This window comes from Erigeron canadensis, chromosome 5, assembly GCF_010389155.1.
Source record: "Erigeron canadensis isolate Cc75 chromosome 5, C_canadensis_v1, whole genome shotgun sequence".
Lineage (NCBI taxonomy): Eukaryota > Viridiplantae > Streptophyta > Magnoliopsida > Asterales > Asteraceae > Erigeron > Erigeron canadensis.
The window spans coordinates 11,467,687-11,479,459 of record NC_057765.1 but is presented as its reverse complement, the minus strand read 5'-3'; the positions used below and the strand labels follow the sequence as shown (position 1 = coordinate 11,479,459).

General features: G+C 37.3%; 1 protein-coding gene across 1 annotated transcript; it reads right to left on the bottom strand.

Annotated features, from left to right (window-relative positions):
• Window positions 1-7,952: 7,952 nt before the first annotated feature.
• Window positions 7,953-10,993, bottom strand: LOC122601202. The gene is made up of 4 exons (XM_043773966.1): window positions 10,900-10,993; window positions 9,826-10,480; window positions 8,416-9,422; window positions 7,953-8,266 (listed from the first exon to the last, which is right to left on the bottom strand). Exons 1-4 carry the CDS (start codon window positions 10,991-10,993, stop codon window positions 7,953-7,955), a joined length of 2,070 nt encoding a protein of 689 aa, XP_043629901.1.
• Between the last annotated feature and the right edge of the window lie 780 nt (window positions 10,994-11,773).

Sequence of the window (11,773 nt, the reverse complement as noted above, 5' to 3'; positions counted from 1 at the left end):
ATCAAAAATTTAACCAACTTTAGGTACCCACTTAAAGACGGGTCCTTTGTGGTTAGTTAACACAGACAGGGGGTATAACTTAGGATATGCATACAAACATGCTTTAGAATCAATATGAGCATTAACAAGCACACCATCAATAAGCACATTCGTATAAAAAGTACGCAAATTCACATTTGAATTAAAAGTAACATGTTTAACAGCATTCACACAAGCACGACCATTATCATTGTTTACAATCCCACAAGGCATAGCCTTGGATTTATTAACATTGTTCACTAAAGATGAATTGTTTAAATCAACAGAAACTCTATTCTTTCTGTTACTAACACTCTTTCTCCTCCTCCTCTTCTTCTTTTTCTCAACAGACAATTGCTTAAAATTGATCTTAGGTTCTAATGACTTAGGAACCCATTTGGTCTTTCCACCTGTTGAATTGACCCTAAGAAGATTAGAACGAGGGGTTTTAAACTTATTCATCCTTTTTGTCTCTTTTGGGGTTAAGGAAACTTCTTGCTTCTTAGGTTTGGCAATTGAAAACCATCCATATCGATCCCTATATCTAGTTACACCATTTAAAGTATCCTTAGTTAGCAAAACGGAGCTAGACTTAGGCACTTTAGAAATTGAACTAGATTGAGAGTTAGACAAAGAAGCATTTGGATTGTCATTTGGAAGTTTCACTTTGTGATACCTTGGTTTTGGTGAGGTCTCAGCTTGTTTCTTTTTAACATGTTTGTCAGGTTTTGGAGGGTTAGGACTCTTTTGTTCAGCCTTGATGAGTTTGGGTTTAACTCGTTCTTGGAAGTAATAGGATGTTGGAGCTTTGGATACTGATTTTTGTTTTTGAGATTCTCCTTTTATTTCTTTTTGAAAATTTATGATTTTGATAGATTCAATCTTTTTCTCAGTTTCTGAGTCAAAAACATATTCTCCCTCCATGAATTTATCAAAATCATCTTTGGTGAATTCATTTGAAAATGTAGAAATATCAGGAATCTTGTTGTCCAACATCATACCACGGGTAGTCTCAGGAATAAGGTCGACTTGGACTGAAACATCCTTGGTTTCACAGGAAAATTGAGTAGAAGTATCAACACCTATACTAGCACAAAGCTTAGGGTGAACAACTAGCTCATCAAGATTTTCGCATGTGAAAAATCTATAAAAGTACCATAAAACTAAGTTATGCGCAAGATCTTCATCAGATAAATCAGATTGCACATAATTTGCAGCTAAAGAAGTAGCAGTAGTTTGACAAGTACATGCAGAACAGTCAGTCACGGTCTGGGTGGATGAACTTGTAGATGAATCACAAGTAGTCTGAGTGAAATGGTCTACTAAGAGACTGTAATCAGTTTGGGTAGACACATTCACACAAACTTTCGTGATATCAACAACAACTGATTCATTCTTTGAATTCGGACTTTGAGACTGTAGATTATTAATAGGGTTTTGTTGAGATTCCACCTTTTGTTGTAAATCTTCTATTTGTTTTTCCAAAAATGTGGATGAAACATACAATTTAGTTGGTTTAGGTGGGGAAACGACAGATTCTTGGTTTTGAAAATTAGACGCAATCTCTTCTAATTCAAAAATTGATGACTTTTTCGTTTCGTAAGAAGTATTGATGGCATCATAATTAACTAAAAATTTATTGTTTTGAATTTTCTCAACTTCATCAGTCTCAAATTCGTCATCCAATGGACGAATGAATTGTTGAACCATACCAAGTCTCAAAAACTTTTCATCATACAAGGGTTCAATCTTGTCTTTGGCTTTTTGCAATGGAGTGATATTCTCAAATCCCAACCCAAGAAGAAGTTCCGATTTATCAATCTTTGATTTATTGAAATAGGCAGTGAAATCCAAAAGAGGATTTTGTTCAACTTTGTACAACTTTTCTTGATAGAAAAGTATATGCTTCTTATATTCCTCAATTTGTCTTTCAAGGTTTTCAATCTCAATGCCTTTTAAAAAACAATTATGATTTAAATCAGAAACTTTTCTTTCGAGTTCGATTGTTTTTGGTGTAGCTTCTTGAAGCTTCTTATTCAGAATATCAACATCCATTTGTCTTGCATTTGCCCGAAGCCATTCATTGGTCTTTTGAACTTCAAGATCTTGATTGGCATTTTCAAGATCAAGCATGGTCTTTTCTAAATTATGGCACTTTTCCAATAACTTAAAATCAAGAGACACATTCATCTCACATTCTTTAACCAACATTTGTTCTTTGTAATTTTGAAATTCTTGTTTCATAGCATCATACTCAAAAAGTAGTTTAGAATTTTCTTCAAGAAGTTTTGTGTACTCCCTTTTTGAAAATAAAATGCTATTTTTCAATTTCTTGTTTTTGTTGGCTAAAGAAGTGTAATGATTCGTCAAGTTTGATAAGACAATTCTACAAGACTCTTTATCCTTAATTGATGAAAAAGTAGAGTCGAGATTTACCTCATCATCGGGATATTCCTCGTCAATGTTGTCAGCCTCCAACACTTTGTCTTTGCTCAACGTTGCCATGAAACATACATTTGCAAACAGATCTTCATCTTCATCATCAGTAAGTAAAAGCCACTTGTCATCTTCAGCAATCAAGGCTTGACCCGCTTCAACGTGCTTTGCCAGGAGCATCTTCTGCTTGTATTATTCATAATTTTTCTTGCGAGGCAGCTTGCAATCCACAGCAAAATGACCAGGAAGTCCACAGTTGTAACACTTTTTGTCAGATGTTTTTCCTTTTTCCATGATTTGTTTCTCAGTTTCTGCTTTCTTATCTCCTTTCTTGGAACCACTCGCACTTTGTTCAAAACTCTTGTGATGATATTGTTCCTTCTTTGGAAATGCACTTGTTGATGAAGTTCGAAGATTGTTGTTAGTTGGCCTCGCTTTGAAATACTTTTTCTTGAAATGCTTAGTCACAGCGGCAAGAGCTTGGTAGAATTCATCAGGAACACCATCTCTTGGAGCCAAAAAATCTTCTCCCTCCTCATCAGACGAAGAAACAACAGTCATTTGTCTTTTAAGAGCCTCAGAAACCTTTCTTTCAACAACCAATGCCAAAGGATCAGTAGATACAACTTCTGGCACTTTGTTGAATGAATATTTGCTTAGAACTTGATGCTTATTCAACTTGAAAGATTCATAAAGAGTATGAATGGTGAATTTGGTCAGATCTTGATGTTGCTTGATTTGAGTTCCATAATCTTCCCATTCGGGACCAAGTGCTTTGATAAATTTGATGTTCAGCTCAATCTCATCTTTCTTGACCTTGTTCTTTCTCAGTTCATTGATCACATTGCAAAATCTGTAGTACACGGACTCAAGAGATTCATTTGGTGATTTCTGAAAATTGTCAAACTCAGTTAAGACATTTGTCAGTCGGATTGTTGAGGTTACATCAGCACCTTCCATTTGTCTAGCAACTTCATCCCAAATCTCCTTTGCTGTGTCATAAGAATCAACTGAGCCATAAATCTCATCAGGAAGTGCTTGATACAAGCATGACCTAGCTCTGTTGTCAGCAGCAGTACGATCTCTTTGTTCGGCATTCAAGAGATCAGGAGTCAAAATAGCACCAGTAGTAGGATGACGATGCATAGCAAGTCCATTCATGATTGAATCCTTAAGCATGTGACCATTAGTCTGACGTTCCACATAATCCATGAACCTTTTCTTCCAAAGTCCATAGTTACCACGATAAAGAACTGGAGGTCTTGTATCAGTACCCAGAGCCAACGCTTCACGAGTAGCCATTAGAAATTGATTTGAATTGAGAATTGAATTGCTTTTTGAAGAAGGAATGAAACAATCTAAATTGGAATGAAATGAAACGATCTAAATTGAAACGATCTAAATTGAACTTAGAATGAAACGATCTAAAACGAAACGATCTTGAGAATTTTGAAGAAAAAATTCTAAGTATTCTGAAATGATTTGGACAGAGTTTTGGTATGAAATGGAATGAAATGAATTGAGCAAAATCAATCACGAAGATCAATTACCCAAGAATATTATGATTCCCAAACACAACTCTTCATGAATTACTCAAACCAGAGAATGTTTAAGTAAAACTTGAAACGATCTAAAAGAGATCGTTCTGGTTTCACAAAAAACTGAAACGATCTAAAAGAGATCGTTTTGGTTTCTTATCAGGATTTCTCAACAACTTGATTATTTTCAAGAAATTGAATTGACCAAAACCAATCCAAAGGATCAGTTAGCCACAATCAACTCTTCACACCACAACCACACTTGTCAAAACGATCTAAATTGTATCGTTTTACAAGCCACAACACTAAAATGTAAGAATCAAGGAAAGAAAAACTGAAACGATCTAAATAAGATCGTTTTAGCTTTACAGTGTCGTCTTCAATCTCTGAACATGAACAACTCCATTGACGATTTTTAAAACTTCAATATCTTTTGATTTACTGGGAATTGGAACATGAAACTTCTTGCAAACAGTTTGTTTTCACCTTAGCAATGATCCGATTAACACAATTCAGCTTATAACACAACAGAATCAAATCCCAAATTTTAGCACCAAAAACTCAAAATCTGAACTTTTGATCCAGATCGAATTAGAACACGAAACTTGAGAGGATTATGTAATTAACTATGAGGAATCGAACGGTGAACAAACATTTGTAATTTTATGTGATTTGAGAGGTTATTTTTGATTTTTCAGTGATTAAAAAAAACGAATAAGAAGAGGATTAAAAACATAATTCAGGTGATTGTTTGATGATTTGTGATTGAATTCAGTTATGGATCGAGATCAAAACGATGTTCTGCTCTGATACCACATGTAACAACACGATTTTATCACGCGAATTCACATCAACAATGGCGTTTGGTTAGTGTGTGTGTTCTTGGTGTTTGTGTGTGTGTTGAGAGAAAATTGGGATCAAGTGTGTGTTATTCAAGTGTAATGATCAAATTATGTCAAAAGTTATGCCAAGTGTTATGCCAATGTTATGTTTTCTAAGGAATTGAGGGCTATTTATAGTCTAAACAAATCAACTATGCTAATTATCACAATTAGCCCCTCAACCTTAGAAATCATCAACTCATGACTTAACAACAAGTAAGTCCATAACTTAAATTACAATGTATCACTATTTTTGGATTTCTAACAATATTCAAAATGTGTCCCACATTCTTCTTTTTTTCTGGAGATTTCTTTCTGAACAGCGACGTTTACTACTTCTGACCAGCAGTGGCTCCACACTTTCGGCCGGCGAGGGTGGACGACCATAACAGTGATTTTTTCAGTCTCTTTTTGCGACTCTTGGAGTTAGTCATCTGTCATCCGGTCGTCAAACATTCAAATGTCAGGTGACACCAACAATGGCAGTGAAAAGTGAAAACCAGTGTATATGTTATATGAACATCTTTACTGTTTATTACGGCTCATGCAACCCGGGTTCGTCCAGATGATCGATGATGTTGCTGTAACAGCAGCAATGAAACCTTTTATCCGGTCCTATGTGAGTTTCTTTTTGAGTTATATATCTCTCACTTTATATAAATACATATATTAAAATATGTTACCTACAGATATAGTCTATGTGTAGTTGATATGCTTTCTTGAAACCTGCCATGAGTACTATTGGATGTTAAATGTCAGATGACTCGTTTGCTCAAAGCTAGTCACATTTTACACTTGGAAATATGTGAAACTTAGTGATATAAAGTCTTTACTAAAGGACAAATAGCATTTGTATGTTGAATTATGTATATACTCTTGAAAGGTTTCAAGTTGTCATGGTGATCCAATAAGCTTGACATATACATTTTGATGACAAACTTAGTTTCTACATTGCCAATAGTTTATTAAATTGTTGGCTCTTGTAATTAGAAACATATAGAAAGCAACATGAGGCTCATGAAAAAGCTACATTACTTTATTCAATAGGAGAGTTTTACATCGTATTACCCAAAGATCCCTACATAAAGCTTAAAGATCATGCATCTAAGCAGTAACAAAAAGACCTAAGCTAGCTAGTAAAGTCATTCCCAAGAATTTATCTCAGTCAACATTTTCCCAACATCTTTCCTAAGTTTATGAATTGAAAGATACGGTTAAAAGTGTGACTGGTTCAAAGCTTAGGCCAAAGAAGCGCCTACTACCTAGATCTAATTACAAGAAAGCTTATGGTAGTACAAATCAATGTTTCGATGTCTAGAGCCTAGATAAGCACAAAAGGGAAGCCAATAGCCCAGGTAAAATAAATAAATAAATAAAAAATTACAACCATGGGCCTTTTTTACTTTTATACATCTTATATCTGCATCATCTTAGCCACCCTAAACTATCAGCCTACCTGCTGATTGACTAATTGTGGGTGGTGAGGGCCTTAAATGAATTTTTTGTAGTGTGAAATATGAATAATAAACTAAACATATGTTTTACAATAATACTCCTGAGTCACATGACCTTACGTGAGTATTATTATTACTTTTAGTGTTGGTTTATTTTTGTGTTATAAGTGGAGGACACAGGATTATATGGAGTACACTATGGACATTATTTAAAACATCTATGGATGTGGGTACACAAATGAATTTAGATTTATACTTCATGTGTATATATGAACCCATCATTATTTGATATAGTTAAGGCTATATACACACATCGATATCCATCATCCGAATATAGAGCGCAAAAGATAAAGCAAGCCGAGTTGGTATTGTACCAAGATAACAAGATGATGTTTCTAGATAAATCAAAATATAATATATGCATGTATAGCTGAAGGCTATTACTAAATATTGCCGGACATATTTTCCGGCAGAATGAAGACCATCATATTCCCGGATATATTTTCCGGACGAGCGAAGACTATCAGCATTCCAGGATGTATTTTCTGGACGAAAGAAGACTATTGATATTTCCGGACATATTTTCCGGATGAACGAAGACTATAAATATTCTCAGACAACAACGTAGTTTCTAGATGATTGAAATTTAGAGCTCAGACGCTTTGGCATGAGCAAATTGAAAAACTACCAAATATCAATATACAAGACATTGTATATTGTCGGATGGCATCAATTCACAAGAAAGAGTAGTGCAATGGGATCATGAATTATTTTACGTTCTTCAAAGAGAAGTACACGTGACACTCGACTTTCGTGCTTTAGCTACATTACCTAGCTAGCTATTGGGCTACTTTGCTATGTTATGATACGTGTATTTGGCCATTATACCTAGAGTGAAAAAGTTCTTTTTTTTTTTTTGAAATTTAACTTTTATTAACACAACCAAACCACCAACGAAGTGGCTTGGCAAACTATACAACCATTATTACAAAACGAAACTACACCAGCTTTCCCAACTAATTGTACAATGTTTTTTCCTATTTCTATACCAAAGGAAGCCTAAAGAACGTATATCTTGAAAAATCTTTGCCGTATTGGCCCCGCCGTTGTTAAATCTCCTATCGTTTCGTGCCTTCCAAATAAACCAACACGCTACGAAGACAATGCACTTAATGGTTTCTTTCTCCGTCCTTCCCATACTCCCAGGATGGTAAAAATCAAACAGGTCCTTGACTGAAAACAGATAGATGGGAGAGATTTTACACCAATTACTTATTCTTTGCCAAATCTGTGTCAACACTATGCATGAGCAAAACAGATGCTCATTAGTTTCCTCTTGCTGGTTACAAAGGCTGCACATGCCCGCATCGAAATAACAGTTCCTTTGTTTGAGAGCCATAAGTGTAGGTAATCGGTCCATAGCTAACCTCCACATTAGAATGTTACACTTAATCGGAACCCACTTGGACCAGTTGAAAATAAACCGATCCCTGTTATCATTTAGCCGACACCCCTCTAATAATGTAGTCAGACTGATACGTTCCTCGTTTTCACCACTCAGTAGCCCACCCCCTTCCTCATTATCAAATAATACAAATTCGCCAATGTCAAAACAATACTTATCCTTAACTAAACATTTTTTTTTCTTTCTCTTTTTTAAACAAAACAGGGAATTCCTCTTTAAGAGGAGCATCACGTAACCAAGGATCGAGCCAAAACCTGATTTGTGAGCCGTCACCACATACTCCTCTGAAAAGATTTCCGAGGCTCACATCAGCCACTTTCACCTTCGAGATCGATCTAACAATATTGTACCAAACTCCAGTGACGTTTTTATTGAAGGGGATTGCAGCCCAGCATCTTTTAGATTCGTGAATCGCCTTAATGGTTCGTCTCCACAAGCCATCCGGTTCCTTTCGATATCGCCAAAACAACTTTGCTAATAATGCAATATTCGCATCATGTAATTTACACAACCTAGGCCTCTCTTATCTATCGGTGAAGTAACCCTATCCCACGCCACCCAATTAATTTTCTTTGAATTTTTGTTCCCTCCCCAAAGAAAACGCCTTATAATTCCTTCCAAACCTTCAATAACTTTTAATGGAGCCTTGAAAAGAGATAAATAGTAGGTAGGGAGGTTTTCAAGGACCGACTTGATAAGAGTAACCCGCCCCGCAATCGAAAGACAAGAAGCCTTCCAACTCGATAATCTCTTCTTAAAAATATCAAATAAAAAGTCCCAATTTGCAACTCTATTCATGTTGCTGCTAATTCGAATACCAAGGTGTATGAATGGAATAATACCTGGTTTACATTTGACAACGTCAGCTGCCCATTTGACCTCTGATTCACTAACTCCAATCCCAAACATTAGAGATTTTCCCAAGTTTATCTTTAAACCGGAACAAATATGAAATACCCGAAGGATCCTAGCTACCATATTCAGATTCTCGACTGACCACTCCCCCAAGAAGGCACAATCATCGGCGTAAAGAAGGTGAGAGATAACCGGGCCATTGTTAGGTAAAGAGATCCCTTTAAGCGACCAGTTGCAACTAGCCTTTCTCAGCATTGTAGACAGCGCCTCCATCACAACAATAAACAGAAACGGTGAGATAGGATCCCCCTGCCTCATTCCTTTAAAGCACTGGAATTCGAAGGTAGGGGACCCGTTCACCAGAACGGCCGATCTTGCCGAGGCTAACACAACATAAATCCAATCACACCATTTGCGAGGGAACCCCAACTGTGACAAAATATCGATTAAAAAACACCAATTAACGTTATCATACGCTTTATTGAAGTCCACCTTGAAGATAAAAGCCTTCTTTTTGTTTTTTCTAATCCAAGAAATGACCTCATTAAGGATGAGAGGTCCGTCAGAGATGAGTCTATCCTCTAGAAACGCCGTCTGATTACAGCATATAAGAGAGCCCAACACGAATCTGATTCTATTTGCAAGAACTTTTGAGATAACCTTACTAGTGACCCCGATAAGCGTGATGGGCCTGTAATCGTTTAATTGGCTTGGGTCCCTGACCTTTGGGATCAGTGTGATAAAAGCCGACCCGCAACCTCTATTTATCGTGCCCCTGTCATGGAAATCCAGAAAGGATTAGATAAAAATCATCCTCAAACCTGGACTAGAATTTCTTAATAAATTTGAATGTAAGTCCGTCTGGGCCCGGGGCTTTGTCTTCGCCGCATGAAAAAACTGCTCTCTTAATCTCTTCTTTGGTGAACGGGGAAATCAAATCAGCCGCTTCTTGATCTGAAAGTCTCTTGTCAAACTGGCAGTCAAGACTTGGCCTAACTTTCCAATCTTCACAGAATCGTTCCCTGTAAAATTCAAAAATCTGTTTTTTCACAAGTTTTGGCTTCATAACCCACTCATCTCCATTCATCAAACCTGGTATAGAATTGCTTTTCTTCCTATTATTGATGAGACCATGAAAAAAGCGGGAATTCTCATCCCCTTCCAATGCCTATTTGCACCTCGATCTTTGCCTCAAATCTTTTTTCTTGTTTTCTTCCAACTCGGAGAGTTTTCTCTTGCACTCCGTTCTGACCCATGAGTCCTCATCATTCAAATCGGCGATCTCCATTTGGAGGTCTAGTTCCTCCAGCTCTTTCTTGCACATCTCGTATTCTTCTCCTTCTCTGCTGGTCAGTTCGTCTCTCCATTTTTTCAGAGCCTGTCTGATCCATTTAAACTTCCTCATTAACTTGGTATCAGGTGGCCCGTTGAAAGCATATGAATCTAGGGCCTCGTTAACCGTAGTCTCGCATTCTGGCCTGTCCAACCATGAATTAAAAAATCTGAAAGGTTTCGGCCCAAAATTGAGTTCTTTAATGGTCAGCATAATAGGGTTATGATCAGAGAGTCTTCTGGGCAAAGCTTGGAAAGTTGCATCTGGCCACATGTCTATCACGCCTCTGTTCACCAGGCATCTGTCAATCTTGCTTAGCTTTACACCATTTTCATCTTCTTTTAAGTAAGTGAACTTGTTGCCTTTCATGTTGAACTCGTGGAGGTCGGCCTCCTCAATGAAAAAATTGAAATCCCTGGCCACATGTTGTTTAAATCTCGACCCCTTCCTTTCATCAGCCGACCTCACCGTATTAAAGTCCCCATAAGGAACCAAAAACCCTCCGTATTAGTGACCAAATCCTTTAACACATTCCATAGGACTTTTTTCTCATTATTGTTTTGAGGGGCCTAAACATTGGTGATGTGAACCGGATAGTTACACCCAACTACCTCCCCTTTGATCATCATAAAATTATTAGCTTTGACGAAGTCAATTTTCTTGAAAAACCCCCGGATCCCACACACTTATAAGACCCCCGGACCTGCCTACTGGTTGAACTACCTCGAATTCCATGTTCGACCTACCCCAGAACCTTTTGATCATGTTTTCTGTGACACCCCCACACTGAGTTTCTTGTATTAATAAGCATGAAACCTTTTCCTTAACAATAATCCTTCTAATCCAGTCGGCCTTGTTGTCCCCCCCAACCCCTCTAATGTTAAGTGATAGACAATTCATTGGGGAAAAACATTAATACCTTCATTCTCGATAATCTTCCTGACGAGCTTCTTTTCTTTCGATAAATCGGCCCTGAATTGCTTTCCCACATCGACTGTAGCATCGACCTCCATTTCAATATCTTTGTCTTCTGCTCCTGGTTCAGCATCATCTTCATTTTGATTATTAATCTAAAGCTCTTGTATTTCACCCTCTTCTATTCCTCTTTCAGATTGGGGGGAAAAATTATCAATTTCCTGACTTTTTTCTTTTTCTTTTTCAATATCCACATCTACTACTTTTTTAGGGTCGTTATCTACCTCTTTGGCAACTGTAGTACTATTATTAGGCCCATCGTTAAATGTTTTTGAGTTGAGCAGGGTGTTAAAGTCGGTTGGGCCTGATGAAACATCAAAAGCGCATGGGCCTGAGTCCCTGGGTCTTTTTTTGGGCCTCAAAGATGAGACAAAAAAATTGTTGTACCAATCTGAGATTGTTTTGTCTTTTGAAATACCTTTTTTCCTATCACGTGTCTTGGAATAAACCACCGAAATTCTTTTTTGTCTCCCCGCATTATTAAATTTTTGAGAATCTCCACACTCCACTTCCCCATGCATCTTCCTTTCCGTCTTCCCATGCACGAACGCTTCATTCACCATCTTTGTACCATCCACGTCCTTGACCGTTGGTATCCCATTTAACTGATCGGAAAATCCACCGGAATGGCCGATTTCCGATCCCACCGGTTGTAATTGACCACCTCTGAGAACTATACAGTTGGGGCACCAATTTGATGTCTTCTCGACAACCCATACCCTGAATTTCTTATCCCTCCATTTCAGCGTAATAGCGTCTCTAACTTCCTTCCCATCTCCCACCAAAATGGCAACACCTTCCCCTGCTTTGTTGTGATC